Source organism: Oncorhynchus kisutch, linkage group LG2, assembly GCF_002021735.2.
Source record: "Oncorhynchus kisutch isolate 150728-3 linkage group LG2, Okis_V2, whole genome shotgun sequence".
Taxonomy (NCBI): domain Eukaryota; kingdom Metazoa; phylum Chordata; class Actinopteri; order Salmoniformes; family Salmonidae; genus Oncorhynchus; species Oncorhynchus kisutch.
The window spans coordinates 50,422,310-50,441,630 of NC_034175.2; the positions used below are offsets into that span (position 1 = coordinate 50,422,310).

The window sequence follows — 19,321 nt, forward strand, 5'->3', positions numbered from 1 at the left end:
TACAGATGATAATGATGATGAGAATGGTTTACTATTTTTCTTGTGACCAACCTTTGATTCTTTCTTTTTTTCTGTGTTCAGATCACAAACAGGCAATAATATTCAAAAAGTACATAGATAAAGAATTTAAAACAGTAAAAACATGGATACAGGATAAAACACCAAACAAACCAAAAATAAACTAGTTAATGAAATAAGAAGTCAATAATTGTCCTGTCCGTCCCATCCCCTCTACCTCCCCCTTCTCAGTAGGTGCAACCCATTCCCACTCAAGTGGTGAAGGTAAGAAACAACACCTCCACTTCGCTGATCCTCAACACAGGGGCCCCACAAGGGTGCGTGCTCAGCCCCCTCCTGTACTCCCTGTTCACCCATGACTGCGTTGCCACGCACGCCTCCAACTCAATCATCAAGACGACACAACAGCAGTAGGCCTGATTACCAATAATGACGAGACAGCCTACAGGGAGGAGGTGAAGGCCCTGGGAGAGTGGTGCCAGGAAAATAACCTCTCACTCAATGTCAACAAAACAAAGGAGCTGATCGTGGACTTCAGGAAAAAGCAGAGGGAGAACGCCCCTATCCACATCGACAGGACCGCAGTAGAGAAGGTGGAAAACTTCAAGTTCCTCAGCGTACACATCACTGACAATCTGAAATGGTCCACCCACCCAGACAGTGTGGTGAAGAAGGCACAACAGCACCTCTTCAACCTCAGGAGGCTGAAGAAATTGGTCTTGGCCCTAAAACCCTCACAAACTTTTACAGGTGCACAATTGAGAGCATCCTGTCGGGCTGTATCACCACCTGGTACGGCAACTACACCGCCCGCAACCGCAGGGCTCTCCAGAGGGTGATGCGTTCTGCCCAACGCATCAACGGGGGCAAACTACCTGCTCTCCAGGACACCTACAGCACCCAAAATCACAGGAAGGTCAAAAAGATCATCAAGGACATCAACCGCCCGAGCCACGGCCTGTTCACCCCGCTATCATCCAGAAGGCGAAGTCAGTACAGGTGCATCAAAGCTCGGACCGAGAGACTGAAACCGAGAACAGCTTCTAGTTCTTAAAGCCATCAGACTGGTAAATAGCCATCACTAGCCAGCTACCACCCGGTTACGCAACCCTGCACCTTAGAGGCTGCTGCCCTATATACATAGACTTGAAATCACTGGCCACTTTAATAATGGAACCCTAGTCACTAATAATGTTTACATACTGCTTTACTCATCACATATGTATATATTGTCTTATATTCTACTGTATTTTAGTCAATGCCACTCTGACATTGCTCCATCTAATAATTATATATTTCTTAATTCAATTATTTTACTTTCAGATGTGTGTATTGTTGTGAATCATTTTTAGATACTACTGCACTGTTAGATACTACTGCACGGTTGGAGCTAGGAACACAAGCATTTCACTACACCCGCAATAACATCTGCTAAATATGTGTATGTGACCAAAACATTTTTTTTATTTTTTTATTATTTAGCTGTCCCTCAGCGGTTTTAACTGAAAAACAATGAATGAAACCCAGCCATTCACAAATATAGGACGGACCTGCGCTACGATTGGTCCTTGAGCACTTCATGTATAATTAATGAGTTTAAGATACCCATTGGTTACTTACTTGAAGGACAATGCCAATGAGCCAATACGCGTGTGCCTCTCTGTATAGCCTACTCGAGCCCCAGGGAAAACTAACCGACCATTAACTATAGGCTCAGTCAAGTTTTGGGAGTCGGACGGACCGCATAAATTGATCACTAAACGGAGACAGACGACGTTAGTGTCTTTTGTGGATTTTTTTTATTGCATTCTTTCCATACTGTAACGGAATTGAAACACGCACAGGTTGAGTAATATATTAATGCTTTCTATTTTCAATTTGCCTGGATAGGCCTCTGTAGCGATCTATTATGTCCATAAGTTTACGAGTGCATGCAACAGCAAATGTATATCTCTGCCATGGGCTAAAACGGATCGCCATCTTCTCCAAGAAAGCGTTTACTTTAGCAACCATTTTATTTCGCTTTGTATTAAGTTGTGCCATGCACTATATTCCTGTTTTTAAATTGTGCTGTGTATTTGCGTGTACCTTTTATCTGAGTCTGCATATTTTCGTTTTCTAATCTCCGAGGTCGATCGGCTGTTTGTGATTTTATGAATGGAGAGGTCAGGTTTTTTCTCTGTTCCATACGGATCGAGTTTCACTTCATTGACAAAAACAAGGGTTCGGTGAAGAGAGAGGGGGGTACTAGGGGTGTTGGGTAGGATGTTATTCATCTCCTATTAGCTGCAATTTGCTTTTATAAAATTGCTTAGATTTTTTAGTAGGATGTTTTTTCAGTAACTATTTGAAACCAAAAGCGTTTTAATGTCATTTTAGTTTTTCTAGCTTTATAGTATAATTGTCAAGTGATTTGTCTTGCTTATCTTGATTGCCGACAATGTCCCACTACCGAGTTTTGGCAGAAGTTATATGAGCGAAGGCGTGAATTCCATTTCAATTGTAGTTTTATTAGGCTATTATTCTAAATTGTGATCACGTATTTTGGAATAGATATGGGCCATTACCTAATGCTACTGTTTTCACAGCTTGTCAATATGTGCCTCATTGTGTACACTATTGGACTGGCACATTGTATGTATTAGTAAATGCATCATTTCAATGGGTTGCTCCTATATGTGTATTTAATGATTGGCCAGCTATGCCTTTATTCGTCAGAATAAACGGGGGTTAAAGCCTAGTGACTTTCTCGTATCACTCTTGAGGTTTAGAGCGCGAGAAGTATCCGTGTGGAATGGAAGGACATGTAGGCAGGCTAATGTTACTGTTTTCTATTCCCGGACTTTATATATTTTTCACTGTAACGTGCATTGCAATGCCCAGGGGACACGACAGCTGTGCTACATTTTTATATTTAAAGGGCAGTATCTACTACAAGTATTTTGCCCCAGAATGGTGGCATAGTAAAGAGCCGTTTCCATTGGACTTTATTTATAGACTGTTTTTATGTCTTGTCTAATACTGTTCTCCACTGTCCCAAGTAGTTTTGGGGTTAAACACTGTACAGTGACACTCATCTGTGCTTCATACAACGCATGGTCACCCAGTGCAGTATCCTGAAATAGGTACAGGACTAAGACCATCCTTAAGTTTTCCCAGCTCAGTCTTAGCTGATTATTATTGCAGTCTCCTAATCGCATGCACAGATGGTTGGCTTTGCCTTATGTAAGAGTTACATAAGTCAAACAACTACAGAGTGTATTTACATTGTGCATGCTCTTAACCAGCATGTTCACTTAAAAGCACGAGGGGTGGAGATTATTGTATAGGTGCTGATTATAGCTCGGTAGTAAGGTTTCAGCTTGCTTTCAGGTCTGTCAATATGAGTGAAGGATAAACTAGGTGACTCCCAGAGTACTCAAGAGTTTTGATCTAAACATGTTTCTATGTTTCGTCCACAGTTGAACAGCTAGTACATAAAGTGACCCTTGCTCTATCGCTTTAAAGCGAATACCTTTTTCTGGGAACCTTTGGAGACCCAGATAACATGGACCGATTCTACGACCAGCAAGTCCCATTTATGGTCCCACCCAATGTAAGAATGCTCCTCATGTCTGGTATTCTTCATAGAATTACTAGAACCATTGATTTTTGAATGGTGATGCTGGTTCTACTTCTATTTCTATGGTTCTCTTTATCAATCCTAAGCATGGACATCATCATACGCTCCAATTCAATATCTACACGTCCATACTACTTGGAATGCAGAATGTATTGGCCATGTATTATAAATGGTATTCTAATGTGGATATTGGAAGAGAGCCATAGATTTAGGCTTGTCAACTTTCCAGCTAGAAGTGGATTGGATGGGATGTGGCGTTCAGTCTCAATCATGAGTCACACCAGAGCCATTTACATACATAAATGGCTCTGAGTGACACAGACAGCACTAACATGTTGGTTGTGTTTTCATCATTGCAGCAGAAATCTCATGTGGAGGAACCATACAGCAGACCAGTCATCGACAACAGGAAAAGGAAGTTTGTAGACACAGAACTCGCCCAGGACACGGAAGGTAATTGGACAACTTAATTCCCCTTTGTGACCTTGTCATAGCATATCATCATTTTTTATTTAACCTCTGTTTCAGACCTGTTCCAAGACCTCAGCCAGTTACAGGAGATTTGGATTGCAGAAGGTGAGTTATCTTGTACGTATACCACAGAGTTAATACCCGAATGCTTCCCTTTTCTGCTGAATTTATTTTGATGTATTCTGTTGCTCTCAGCATCACCTAACATCACTTGCCCTCTGGTAGACATTGGTTATGTTAATTAAAAACTGTCCATATCTGACGGCTTTGGCCAAGCATTACAATTCCCCTTGAAGTAGCTGCCTTCTGTGCATGCAGAATAATAAGGCTACTATTTAGAAAATAAGGCTAAGTGTGAGATAATTGGTCAAATGTCTTGGGTGGTTTAATTATGTTTCCAACAGATGGTTAAGATGCATCGAGCAATTGGGCAGATTACCGATTAACCAAAGCTGGTCACTTTAAATATTACGGTTTTCTTTCTGTGCACTCAATTAGAGCAAAGTCCCACGAACGAGCAACTTTGCTGACTAGGATAAAGTAAAAATTGTTATAGACTTATAACAATTCTTTAAACGCACCTTTTTAATTGTCGTTATTCAATTTCTTATTAGACAGTTTTTCCCTCTTTGGGCTACAACACCAGTAATACAAAGGTGAATTCATTAGGGACTGGTCCATTGTTTTGAGATTGTGACAACTATAGTCCCTGTTTAAAGTGCCCAAGTAACGGCCAACTTAGTCTCTTTTTGAATCAAGACCCTAAGATGAGATTGACAGTTCCAATGTTGTTCACCGGGCAGGGGCCCAGTTATAATCCACTTGTTTAACTCTCCTCTCTCTCCCTCCACAGCCCAGGTACCTGATGACGAACAGTTTGTCCCAGATTTCCAGTCTGATAGCTGTGAGTACCTGAGATGTATTATTTCTACCAGGCTGGTATGTGGGACCGGTGGGATCCAGCCAGAGCCCTGTGTCTTCTGGATCTAGGTATCCGTGCTGTTTTGAATCCCAGCCAACTTTGTCAAACGTTTGAGTATTCTGCAGACGTCAGAGACCGTGTCAAGTGCCCCCAAGCACACAATGTAGCTAGATCTGATCTTGGGACTATTGCTGTGCTTGACAACCTAGGCCTGCAGGATTAAACTGCTTCACTGAACGAGCCATTTGCCCTCAAAGTTTTACTCAGTTTGCTCTTGAAGTCTTTACTCTGCTACATTGACTGGGTTCATCTTTAAGATAACAACCCCAGATAAGATATTGCTTGCTTGCCTTTTCTTTCTTGCTTTCATTCTGCCAGGTCCTGACTTCATTCTTTCCCTCAACCACCTTTCCTCTGGGAATAGACCCCCCCCCCCCCCCCATATTTGTTATCAGGCGATTGGCATGGGGCATCACATGAGCCAAGCTCATCTGATTTCACACTTTCATGCACTCACACTCAGCTTCTGGAATGGGTCTACCCACCTCTATCCAAAAGAGTGTCCAGTCTTTCTCCCACCTCTCCTAGAGTTTCTGTACAGCTCCACTTTCCCCCATTTGTCTGTAGTGTACAGAGCCAAGGGAAATATTTGAGTTATGTTCAATGGAGTGTATTTTACAGTTTGTTTTTGTCTGTGGCAGCAGAGACGGGACGTGGTTGCTCAGTCTTTGTTAGTGTATGGATCCTGATCTACATGGTAGCCTAGCATGTTCTAATGTATTGACCGCTAAGCTGAGATGTTGCACCATATTATTGAGGTTGATGCCGTCACATCACGTGTGTTTAGATAGTGAGGCCCATGCTAGGGTGTGTGTAGGAAACTGTAGAACGCCAGTTTGTTCACTGTGGTTTCTGCAGTATAATTCTTGACATAGCTGTGCGTTTGTAAGTGCAGGATAATGTGTGTGCGTGCGTATGTGATTGGCAGCAACCCCTTTAGCCAGGCAGGGGGCCAGACTCTCACAGGCCCTCTATTCACCAGCTCCATGTGGCCCCTGCCGTGCCTGCAATCATCCGGCCGTCACATGGCAGCCAATGCGCTGCGCACACACATTCCTCCTGCATTGTACTGTACTGAGCCTTGCCCTCCCATCATCTCGACCCCTGTCTAGAAGTGGGGGGGAAAGTGCCCTAATCTCCCATTTTCTATCCATTATACAGTCTTTCTCTCCTGAAGCATTACTGCATGTTGACCTGCTCTGGGCTTCTATAGCATGCATATACAGGGAGTTGGGCTCATGTGCCTATTGTTTCCCTCGCTTCTGTCCCTGGTCCATCAGACCCAGGTTTAGGGTGAGGCATCCAGCTCCTGACACTCCTCTCGCCCGGGTATCCAGTTTCACTACCCCATTATGTGGCGCCGGAAATGGGAGCCGATGTGAGACTGGAGATCTAGTGGGCTAATGGTTACAGTGAGGGGAGGAAAATCATTGAGTTACGGCCACACTGATTCATGGGTATTGACTGGGACTGCATCCCAAATGGTTCTATGGGCCCTGGATCAAAAGTAGTGCACTGAATAGGGTGCTATTTGGGACAAAGTCTGAGTCCTTAATGGAAATCAAAGGGGAGATTTTAGATGTCACATGCAGACCGTGGTGATAGTATGATACTGATGGAGGTTTTATTTGGCTGACCCACATGAAAAAAGTTTACTTTTGAATTACTACAGTTCTTACTAGAATATCATATAGTAAACTGTAGAATACTATACAAAATGTCTCCCTTGATCATTTTTAGTCCTTACTATAGAATGTTACAGTATATAATTTGCATATACCCCGCCCATTCCCCTCCTTCATATCGCAGTTTGTGCCACCCATAAGTGAAACCTACATGCCAAGTACAAACCAAATATTGTGTTCCCTACAGGTTATAGAAAGAGCAGAAGAGCTGTACTATCCATTCAGACCCCAGTCCTACCTACTTACAGGTTATAGAAAGAGCAGAAGAGCTGTACTATCCATTCAGACCCCAGTCCTACCTACTTACAGGTTATAGAAAGAGCAGAAGAGCTGTACTATCCATTCAGACCCCAGTCCTACCTACTTACAGGTTATGGAAATGTGCTCAGTAGGTTTTCTGAAGGAAAAATTCTCCACTTCTATGTCAAAGATAATAAAACAAACACTACATTCCTTACTATAGTGAACTGTAAATACTACAGTTCACTTAGTCTGCAAAAACACTACAGTGAATACAAATTTTTGTACCATAGTACTTTTTTATGTGGCGTCAGCTGTCATTAACATGTGACAAATGGTTGAGGGGAGAAGAAAAGACACTGTCCAATGTCCATACCATTGAAAATGGACATCACTGTTTATGGGTTGAATTAGCTATAGCAGTGTTTGATGTGTTGCCCCTCGCCCTCCTTCTCTCCTCAGTGATGTTTCATGGCCCCCCACAAACCAAGATTAAACGGGAACTGAGTCCTTCCAAAGAGCTTTCTCCTTGTAGCCAGGACAGGAGTCTCATGCCGTACGGAGAGAAGTGCCTTTACAGCTACAGGTGTGGACTGTTTTTATATATATCTATCCTTTCACCACACCAACAAGACAAGTGCCCAGTATTATCACCATGCTGACCCAAGCCCTCTGTCTTTGTCTGTATCTCCTTCCCTCCACAGTGCCTATGAGAGGAAACCCAGTTTGGGCTACAAGCCATTGACCCCTCCCTCTACACCTGTGTCACTGTGCAGCTCTACCAACACCCCAGGGACACACCCACTCAGTGAGCAGACTCCTCCCCCTCAAATACCCAATCAGAACCAGGTGCTTGGGCCACATCCACTGCAGCACGCACAGTCTGGCAACCAAGCAGTCGGCTCCGCCCACAGCCAGCAGAGGCCGCTCTCCCTCCACAGCCAGAGCCCGCCCTTCGCAGTGCCCTGCCCACCCTCACACCTGAGTCAGGATGGCACCTACAGCCCTGAGCACAGGTGAGTGGTCCTGTCATGCAACAACTCACTAGGGTTGAGTGGCAGGAACCTGGTTACTGAGATTTACTGTGCTTCACCGCCCAAAACCACTCCCCTTTTCCCAGGATAAATAATTGAAACCAGTCAATTATAAGAAATGATTTATATGAACATCATGGTGTGAAATGGAACTGTTAAATTATATGCTATGTGTAAATATGGCTTCCCTACTGCCTCTGCATAATGAATCAACATTCAGGGTGGGGACAGACAGCCCATCTCATTATGGAGCGCAGTTCAATGCACGTAGACTTATCAACTCATGGTAAATGTTTTTCTTGTGACAGGTAGGCCTACATTTGCTGCAGCATAGTCTATGCTACACTAATATAAAGACCGTCTAATTTACCCATCTCCATCTGGCTTTTGGGTCACATTTTGTAATTGTAAAGATATACCGTACCAGTCATAAGTTTGGACACATCATTCAATGGTTTTTCTTTATTTTTACTATTTTCTATGTTGTAGAATAATAGTGAAGACATCTAAACTATGACATAACACACATGGAATCATGTGGTAACCAAAAGTGTTAAAGAAGTGTAACTATTTTAGATTCTTCAAAGTAGCCACCCAGCTTCACCTGGAATACTTTTCCAACAGCCTTGGGAGTTCCCACATATGCTGAGCACTTTTCCTGCACTGTGGGGTCCAACTCATCCCAAACCGGACCTGTATATAGCCGCGCTGTTATGTAATCTTATTGTTACTGTTTATTTAGCAAATATTCGTAACTCTATTTCTTGGTTAAGGGCTTGTAAGTAAGCATTTCACAGTAAGGTCTACACCTGTTGTATGTGGCACATGTGATACAAAATTTTATTTGATATGCTTTTGAATGACACTTCTGGTTTTGTTGGGAAATACCAGGTTACCCTGGAGCAAAGTGATTTATTGCCCCTGGTAAATATTCTGAATATGGAGATTAAACATCCAACATTGACCAACCGGTGAAGGACTCCTTCCATGTGTTTACTAACATGTAAACTAATGAGCGTGTGTGTATATATCTCTACTGACTGCTCTGAATGTACACACCCATCTTAATCACAAGGAGACATGAGCTCACATGTTTCCATTGCCCTGTGAGATCCAACGTGCCATTTAAACACCAAGCTCAGTGGAGAGTCAGGCCTTGTGACCTTTCACTAATGCTGCCTTTAGTGTTGGGGAAGTGCACTTATGATGTTGAGGAAGGGCCACGGGTGGCAGGTCACTGGTAGCGTGACAGGCTCCTCCTTTGGAGTTTGTCTAAACCAGACCCCCGTGAGAATGACCCACGTCCCCTTACACACCACCTGTCACCCCCACCTGTGACAGGACTCCTGGTCGGATGTGTTGGAATGCAGGGCATGTCATCACCAGCCAGTAATGTGGAACCAATGTGCAGCCAGAAGCCATTGGCCTTGTCTCTTGTGTCCAGGCCAATGAGCTCCGTCTAGAAAAGGGAGTCTTACTGTCACTGGAGAATCTTTTTATATCTGCTAGCTAGTGACACCTGCCCCCAACATCTCATTTACAGCGTGTATTCACTGGCTTGATTGCAATAAGTGAACCAATTTGGCTCCTGAGTGGCTTGTGTGTCTTGGTCTAAAGTTCATCAATAGTTCAAGAGACTCACTCTCTTACACTTCAGTTTTCATTCACTCTAAATCTGTTTTTAAGCAACAGTTTATCAATAACCATGAGTAGTTAAATATAATATTTTAAACTTTCATTCAATCTCTGTTCAGTTTTTTTTTCTATATCAACAGCTTTCATTAATAACCACCATCCAACCACCCTCCCATGTCTTCCTCCACCCCAGGTTCCAGAGGCAGATGTCGGAGCCGTGTCTCCCCTTCCCTCCCTCTGAGAGCCAGGCTCGCCCCCAGTTCCTGGCCCAGCAGCAGGCCCCCAGCCACAGCACCCTGCCCAGGGATGGGAGGCCCCCCTACCACCGCCAGATGTCTGAGCCCCTGGTCCCTGGTCTACATGGCTTCAAGCAAGAGCTGCTGGACCCCCGCTACACCGAGGAGGGTGTCCCCTCCATGGGCTCTCAGGGTGCCTTCCACACCATGGCCATCAAGCAGGAGCCCCGGGACTTCTGCTTCGACTCTGGTGAGTGGCTGGCTACCTCCAGGCTGCTCTGGATCGGTCTGACCCAAGGCGGCTTGGGTCATAAGTTGTAGCTGACCCACAGGGTTCTCGTCGGGTTGAGGGTGTGTGTCTTGACTTCCAATTATCTACCCTTCTCAAGTGTGCACTCAATGTATTAGGTTGGTGTAAGCACAAGCTTCCACCCTATTTCTTCCACCAGTCCTTTCCTTCCATAAAAGGACGTGCGTATTTAGGAAAGGAGGATGGGTAACCTGGACACAACCTTGGGGCTCTCTGATTATGGTTGCTGTCCTGGGAGAGTTAGTTAAAACCCCTCTTGCCTTGCACAGCGCTGTATCAACACTCATAACACACACGACAGCGTGGCTCTTAAATCACACTGCTCTCTGACCCTCAGGCCAGTAAACATGAATCTCTGAGCCCGGCTTAAGGCTCTGCCAACAGGTAAATAGGTCCGTCATCCCGGCCAGGTTCAAGGAAACCTACTTCACTAGTATAGGGCTACCTAGGATAGATTTGGGCCACTACGCTGTGTTTACAGAGGGAGCTAGTATGCAAGTATGAACTTTACTACCATTACATTGAAATTAATTCAATATGCAGATTGACTTGCTAAATGCAGTTGTCTCCCATCCCAAAAGTCTTAGCTACACAATCCAACACTATTTACCTATAGGTACGGTGGCAATATAAGAACAATTGTGTACCCCTCACCACCAAAGCACCCTGGCTGTTGTCCCTCTTCTGCCACCAGAGCCCACCTCTCCTTCCTTCCCTCTGCCCAGGCCAGCTTTGCACTGCCCCCCCCTCATTCTCCCTTTCAGCTTTGATTGAGAGGCCAGTGACGTAATGCTAAGCTTCTTACAGCCTATAAATCCGTACATCAACATAAAGGCTCACTGGCCCAGCCTCTGTCTCTGTTTCTCTCTCTCTCTGGATGGATTTGTGTATATGGGCATAGCACATACTTAAACAGGTGCTGGGCTAATAAAGAATACTAGTAAAAAAACAAGAAGGCCCGTACACTGTTAAAGCTCCCAATTCACTGCTTTTGACAATGATCCAAAACGGCTCTTCAGGTCAAAACAGAGTCTACATCCCAAAATATACACATTTCACCTCACGTAACCATTAGGGACATGACACATGGTGGGTGAAAAAACAAATGGATAAGCCACCAGGGAGACCTATTGTGACCTCCATTGCCTGAAAATATTCCTGCTTTTGTAGAGTTAAAAATAAAATAAAAATATTTTTTAACATTATTATTATTTTTTACAGTTCGATTGAGGGATGGGTGTGTCTTGGACCTATACAGGAATTCCCAGTTATGTGGAGACAGCTTCCCCCCCCCCCATACCCCTAAAAAAGAGCCTCCCGATCAGCCAATAGTCGCATACGCAGGATTTGTAGTACAGTGACCATGACAAACAAGCCGACCATCTGGATGAGCGTTTCAGACAGCAGGGTTACCCAGAGGAATGGCTGCACGACGCAAGGGAACATTATGAAAATATGATCCAGTCTGACAGCCTCTCACCCAAACCTCTCCGCCCTTCAGTACTCCCCACTTGGTAAACAGTTAGACCACATCATTAAAATACACTGGCACATCGAGCACTGATCCACAACTGGAAAAGACGTTTAAAGAGCCCCTGCGGGTCGTCTTCAGACACCCCCATTTGACTGATGTTGGGGGCGCGAGGTCTTCCACCAGCGCTAAGTAGTACCTTTTCTAGACCATGTGCCAGACAGTAACTATAGAGGTGGCGGATGTACCTAGTGTAACTTTACCAACAAATGCACAATCACCCTATTACGGGCAAGGCTATTAAGATTAAGGGCATCATTACGTGTTCTACAAATATACCTGATCAGATATATCTATGGTCTATGCTATGTAGGAAAACTAGAATGGCAGAACACAGGAGTAATATCAGGAGTCATGACCTTGAGGAACCCTGTGGCTGCGTATTTCATGGAGGCTTGTCACATTAGCTCTCTGAGACACATTGGTATCGAACATGTTAAGACTCCTAGGAGGGGGGGGGGGGGGGTACTGATAACCAATCATTGAGAAGAGAATTTTATTGCATTCACTGTGTACCATGTCTCCTAGAGGTCTGAACCAAGAGTAGCTATCAGACTATTTCTTACATGAATATCATTTGATTTGTGTTGCCTTCCCAGTCACCTACTTGGGCATTTTGTAAATTATATATTTATTTTTCTGGAACTACATGTACCCATCTCATTGATCTCAATATATGGGCATAGCCACCATCATAGGGCTCTCCTGGTTGGGACAGCTCACCAGATAATGGATGTCTGAAATTGCACCGTATTCCCAATCTAGTGCATTACTTTTGTGTTATGGTCAAAATTTGTGATATATATATATATATATGAGAATCGGTGCCATCTAAGACAACCAATGTGTTGCAATTGGATAGAGCATATTATGCTGTAACAGGCTCAACTTGTGTTGACAGTACTAGATTAAACGTTTTGTAGAAATGGCCCTGAAGTGTAAAAGATCTGCTCCTCAGCAGAGGACAGTAAATGTAGGGTGGGTGGGGACACTTCACTTCTGCCACAGTGACACAGAAGTTAAAGGGGGCGGGGCTTGATCCCATGGGCGACAGAGGCGTAACTTGATTGTTGTGATTTAATATCTGAAAGCCCAACCCGTTCTAATGCCGATGGGTAATCCTATTTGGGGGCTCAGTGAACATGCGAGGCCTGTTGCGCGCTGCATAGTGTGCTCTGATCAGGGCTTAGCCCGCTCCAACAGATGTGGTGGGATAGCTAGTGGACATTTCCAGCCCAGCTGTTTTGCTGCTAGGTCAAAGCCAGTTGTGTAAGAGGAGGAAGTGCTGCAGCAGCAGGTAGAAAACAGTAGGAAATCTTTTTGTTCCACACTGTTCATCCTCATGTCACCAACCACGTGAATGGGTGGGACCACAAATGCAACTTGAATAGTTTGTGCCACAATTCGAACAGAAACCGAACATATCCCAGTGACACACATACAGTAAATGGATACTGCTTGTATGTATGAGCTCCCTTTACTAGTAAATATGTACAATCTCTCTTTACTAGCAGCGGCCAAATATACTCATGGCAGAGGTTTCTGTGAGTGTGAGAATGGAAAGAGGCAGTCAGTGTAACCTGTCTTCTCCCCTCCCTCTGTTACAGAAGTGCCTATCTGTCAGTCTACATTTGGAAGAGCAGGGACCTTCTACCAAAACAACCATGAAAGTAAGTTATTGTAACCGTTTTCCCGTCTTAGCAGAGGAGGGTTTCAACTTTATTTGACATGTGATAAAAGCATTGTAAATCGTATTTATTAGAGCTCTTGCAATAAAAACATTACTAGGAAGGTGTGTGTGAATAGCAGCTAATAAAACAAGGGAAACTCTCTCAAAGCCATGGTAGCTGTTGACCCTGTTGGGACATATTTCCCTGTTAAAGTGCTGCATGGTTGGGGAATAGGGCAGGCCGGATGGTAGAGCTCAACATTAGAATGACGTCTCTCGGGATGTTGCATCTATCAACGAGTCCTGTTTAGGTTTTCACTATGTGAGCATTTCAACACAGCTCCACAGCACTGCATAATATTAGCTCAACAGAATTTTCCACTTTTGGGAGGCTGCCTGGCTATATTGCTTTGTGAGCAGTTTAGTCCCCCTAGAACATTAGTAGCTGGCCTCCACAGCAAAATGGAGGCCGCATTCCCACGCCCTAGCTAATGTCTCTCTCTCTCATATTACAGGTTTCTCCTTCAGAGAGCTTCACCTGTACTACGACGATACCTGTGTGGTTCCTGACAGACTTGAAGGTAAAACGTATATACTTTCACACCCCTGGATCCTGTCCCCTGGGGGGGGGGGGGGGGGGGGGGGGGCTTTACACGCAGCGCATGGAGGACTCTCTCTCAAATGCTACCAGCAGTGGAACAAAGGACAGGATTATTAGGATGTCCGTTGCATCACTGACTAAAGAAGGAGAAGAACTGTAGAAAGTCTCCTTTGAGCAGCTGAGATGGCAGGCAGGTGTAAAATGAGCAGCCTGCTCCACTTCACTGTCTCACCACCCTGTAGCTGACTGTGGTGGAGTACAGTTCTCACAGATACAGCTCTTTCTGTTTCTCACTCTCTTCCCCCTCTTCACAGGGAAGGTCAAGCAGGAGCCCTCTGTGTACCGTGACTGCCCTCCATATCAGCGTCGCGGCTCTCTGCAGCTCTGGCAGTTCCTGGTCACCTTATTGGACGACCCGGCCAACGGTCACTTCATCGCCTGGACAGGCCGGGGCATGGAGTTCAAACTCATAGAGCCTGAAGAGGTCCGTTGGGAAGATGTTTTGTTTAAATCAGGATTTTATTGTACTGTTACATTGATAAACATGGGTGATTTGGTGAATTATTATTATTTTTTTTTCAACAAAAAAAAACTTCAACAATGACTTAAGAGGTCAGGTCTGTGCCCTGGTCCTAATAATAGTTCAGACTATTGAAAGCTAGCTACTCAACGTTTAATTTTTATTTATTTTTAAGATGTTCAGTATTTTCTGTCTCGTCTCTTCAGGTGGCTCGCCGCTGGGGCATCCAGAAGAACAGGCCAGCCATGAACTATGACAAGCTGAGTCGTTCTCTGCGATACTACTACGAGAAGGGCATCATGCAGAAGGTAAAGGCAGGTTCACCCTTTCTATCCTTCCCCATTTCTACTTAGCAACAGCATTAAGCTGCCTTCGGAGCAAGCTAGCTATTGGCTTACTTGAATAAACCTTGGGGGATGATGCTGCAGTTCCGCAGGGTCTAACCATAAGTTGCATATAATGTTTTGTGTTTTATTTAATTCTCTGGGTCAAACTAACTCGTTATCCTCTGATTGGTCTATTGCAGGTTGCTGGTGAGAGGTACGTGTACAAGTTTGTGTGTGACCCTGAGGCCCTGTTCTCCATGGCCTTCCCTGACAACCAAAGGCCCAACCTGAAGGCCGACCCAGACAGTCTGCCCTGCGGTCAGGTGGACGACGACACCCTGCCTCTCACCCACTACGACAAGAACACCCCTTACCTGGGGGATTCTGGGGAGCAGTGTGTAGGAGGCCTACCCTTCCCTGACGGCTACGGCTACTGACACGCACTTCCCCTACTACTAAACCCGACCCAGAGATCAAACGGCTGAGGCTGAGCAAGAAACTATCAATCCCGAAACCTTCCTCTCCTCTTACCGCTAAATTACTCCTCCAATCTTGCAGATTAATTTAACCCTCCCTCCCCCTGAAAACGACTGCGGAGAAACCTGCACCAACCACCATCTCTGGCATCATCTACTGTACCAAGAGAGGGGGGGAAGTGTGGAATGGACTCCAGTGGTTCCGCCAACTTAAGGCGAGGTGGCGTTGTTGCAATGGAGACCAAGAGGATGTGATGGCGGGCCAGGGGCTGCATTATGATGACAACATGCCGGAGGACAGTCTGATCGGTCTCTCTGCGCAGACTGCAAGAATTGTACCAATTCTGATTGACAATCTGCTTTTTCTAAAAGAGTATAATAAGTATCTTAAGTTAATTCTGACAAAATATATAAATGCAGCACTATTCTATAGTTGCCTTTTTCGTCCCCCATAATTATATATTTTCTGCCACATATGAACAATAAGATCTGTGTAAGCAAGGACTTTAATTTGCAAAAAAACTCCAGACCTATTTGTTTCTGTAGGCTTAAACGTTAGTGTAGAAATGTCTGTTAGTATGCTGGCTTTTCTACAGTTGGTTAAAGATCTAGACCTAGTAGTGCTCTAACCCACTGGGACATTCTATGGTTTCAGATTAGATGGATGGATTCCTCCAACCAGAGGCCTACGTTTTGTTTGTTTAATGCCGGCCCGGCTATGTTTTTATCCAGTAATTATTTAGTGTTTGTTCTGTTCTGCTGGGTTACCTGTAAGTGCCCTACTAGTGTAAAACTCCAGGCTCTGAGCTGTGGCTACATCTGAAACGACACTATTCCCTATATATAGAGCACTACTTTACAAAGCCCACCAGTCTATGGTCAAAAGAATTGCAGTATAAAGGAAATGGGGTGAATGTTGGATGCGGACTCGGGGCGACCAGACATTCTCCTTTATAATGACACTCCACACCATTTATTTTTTTCTTTTCATAAACTCACTCCTTATATTGCCTCAGTTGTAACTGACTGACTAATTAGCACTCCACCTCCTTAAAAACTAGGCACTGCAGGAATCCTTTTTCTTTTCCAAAAGGGACACCTCAGTCAATTTTTCCTAGAGATTTTGAATTTATACATGCCTAAAGTTATTAAAAAGGTGATATCTTATTTAAATTTTATTGGGTGCTTGACGTTTCCTCAGCATTGAGTGTACTATATTTCTCAGATGCGCTAGGATGGCATTGTTCAGGACTTTGCATGCGAAGGGGTGAAATTCTACACCGTTCCCTGGACTCCTTTCTGCCAATCACAGGTTGTCAACAAGAGACCTCTGCTTCTCTTTGCATGACGGTGTATTCAAACAAATAAACTGTCCACTAACATATCGCTTTACTCTACTCTGGACAAAGAAGCAGATTGTGAAACTTCTCTGCATTTTGTTCATGTTTTGTTTCTTAAATGGGGAAAAATACAAACTTATATAAATATATATTTTTGCTAAGTCTGCAACTGTTTTGATTTGATTGTATAAGCCTGTATAGTTCTGCCTATAACAACATATGCATCTTTAAAAAAATATCAGGATCCCTGTGACTCGACTATTACTGCAGAGTTTGCTTTAGAGGCCGTTTTTGGTGAATGAAAGGGTGAAGAACAAGCATATTGTCTTATTTATAAAGGGTAGTATGGCTGGGGTTCATACAGTGTGTCTGCATTCCAAATGACACACTACTACCTATATAGTGAACTACTTTTTGACCGGAGCCCTATTGTCCCTGGTCAAAAGTAGTTTACTATATACATTGAGTTTACAAAGCATTAAGAACACCTATTGAGTTGCGACCCCCCCCCCTTTCCGCAAGGTGTCAAGTGTTCCACAGGAATGCTGCCCCATGTTGACTCCAAAGCTTCCCACAGTTGTCTGGATGTCCTTTGGGTGGTGAACCATTCTTGATACACATGGGGAAACTGATTGTGAAAAATAACTAACGCTGCAGTTGACAAACTAGCGCCTGGCACCTACTATACCCCGTTCGAAGGCACTTCAATATTTTGTCTTGCCCATTCACCCACTGAATGGCACATACACAATCCATGTCTCAATTGTTTAAAAAGGTTAAAGGATTTTTTTTTTACTGGGGCGGCAGGTAGCCTAGTGGTTTGAGCGTTGGACTTAACCGAAAGGTTGCTAGATCGAATCCCCGAGCTGACAAGGTAAAGACCTGTTCTGCCCCTGAACAAGGCAGTTAACACACTGTTCCTAGGCTGTCATTGAAAATAAGAATTTGCTCTTAACTGACTTGCTTAGTTAAAAAGGTTAACAATAAATCTACACTGATTTGAAGTGGATTTAACAAGTGATCTCAATAAGCGATCATAGCTTTCACCTGGTCAGTCTGTCACGAGGTATTCATAACGTTTTGTACATTCAGTGTAGTGAAAAGGGTGTCATTTCAGATGAAGAGATGTGTGTATCTACCTATAGTCTTTTCCCTGACCAAGGGTTGTCTGCACTTGTATAGGCTTCACCTTCTCTCCCTCTTCACAATGTGTACCTTACACTGAGTTTATAATGATCTGTACTGGGTACAATAAAATGTCCTTTCTGCTTCACTTCCTGTGGTCTGGTCTGTTGTGTCCTCATTCCCTTTACTGTTCCCAGAAGCATCATGCCTATAGGGGGACAGGGGCATGTGGCTCCTCAGATATGTCCTGTAGATACATTTTTTTTACGCTATCAAGTTAGTAAGACAAGCTAGTAAATCTTAGCTGCCATGCCTGCTGGCAAGGTTGGTAGACCTTTGAAAATCAAGCAATAACAATGTACTGAATAAGACACCTTCCTTTCAATCTTTTATCCAGATTTGAGCAGATAAGCATATTTTGTTTCTTCAAAAGAACCACCAGTCAGGAGGATAGACTGAAGAGATGCGTAGATGTGCAGCAAATATATATTACATAGAATTAAGCATAATGATGGCTCTAAATGGACAGGCGGTGTAGTCACACCCCCCCCCCCCCCATACTTTGTGCCCCCTCAGATTTTTGGGGTGCATGATGCCCCTGCCTGTTCCCTCTCATCACTGACAGACTGCATAACAAATGGCCCCCTACTTCCTATATAGTGCACTACTTTTTCCTGACCATCCGAATATCAAATGGCCCCCTACTTCCTATATAGTGCACTGCTTTTTCCAGAACCCTGGTCAAAAGTAGTGCACTATATAGGAAATAGGGGGCCATTTGGGATTCCACCCACAGTCAGCTGATCTGCACTGAAGGTCACTGTGCTCGGCTTTGCTAATTACTGACAAGTCACATGCCTTTTCTCTGTTTGATATTTCCTTTGTTAAAGATTACCCTCGATTCCCATTGCTACCGGTTGAGCAACACTGAAGAAAGAATAAACCAGGACTCCGTGGAAAGCAGTGGCAATTGTTACTGGTTAAATAAGTCAAATGAATAAGGGCAGTGAGTTTGTTTGGCCCTTTTTTAAGCTGGCATGACGACATGTCAGAAGAATTGTTGAAAGTGGTCATTTGATTTTTTCCTCAAGCAGGCTAGTTTTAACTCTGCGTAGGAAGACATTCCCTTAGCCTGCGCCTGTACAATGACAAACAATAGCTGCTTTTCAGCGATTATACATTTTCATAAGTTGGTTTACAATACAGTAGTCTTGAAAATACCATATTTTTAAATACAGTACTAGTATATTCATGTCATATTTGTACATTTTACGTAGGGAAGTACGCAAAGAAACATGACGCAGGAAACACATAAGCCTGACAAATTATGCAACAAAAAGCAACCTGTGTATTAATAAATATTTCAATTTTTCTATGAATTAAAGATTCATGCTTTCATGACAGTCGTGCAAAACCTCAACAAATAATTCATAATCTAGAATTACAGGAACCTGTTTAGGACAGAGGAGTAACTTACAGATAGTGGTTATTTTACTCATA

General features: G+C 43.9%; 1 protein-coding gene across 6 annotated transcripts; it reads left to right on the forward strand.

Moving 5' to 3' along the window:
* The first annotated feature begins 1,673 nt into the window (after positions 1-1,673).
* On the forward strand, positions 1,674-17,969 carry etv5a (ETS variant transcription factor 5a). Of its 6 annotated transcripts, none has more exons than XM_031796905.1 (14): positions 1,724-1,862; positions 3,063-3,143; positions 3,480-3,613; positions 4,000-4,093; positions 4,169-4,228; positions 4,965-5,015; positions 7,481-7,604; positions 7,723-8,034; positions 9,881-10,173; positions 13,372-13,434; positions 13,949-14,014; positions 14,349-14,518; positions 14,761-14,862; positions 15,081-17,969. In XM_031796905.1, the coding sequence occupies exons 3-14, from the start codon at positions 3,566-3,568 to the stop codon at positions 15,315-15,317; spliced, it is 1,620 nt and encodes a 539-aa protein (XP_031652765.1). In that variant the 5' UTR covers positions 1,724-1,862; positions 3,063-3,143; positions 3,480-3,565; the 3' UTR covers positions 15,318-17,969. The 6 variants fall into 6 exon arrangements, with proteins under 6 accessions (XP_020312926.1, XP_031652765.1, XP_031652772.1 ...); XM_031796912.1 differs by having other exon boundaries at positions 4,169-4,216; XM_020457337.2 differs by lacking the exon at positions 3,063-3,143 and having other exon boundaries at positions 1,674-1,862.
* Positions 17,970-19,321: the final 1,352 nt, after the last annotated feature.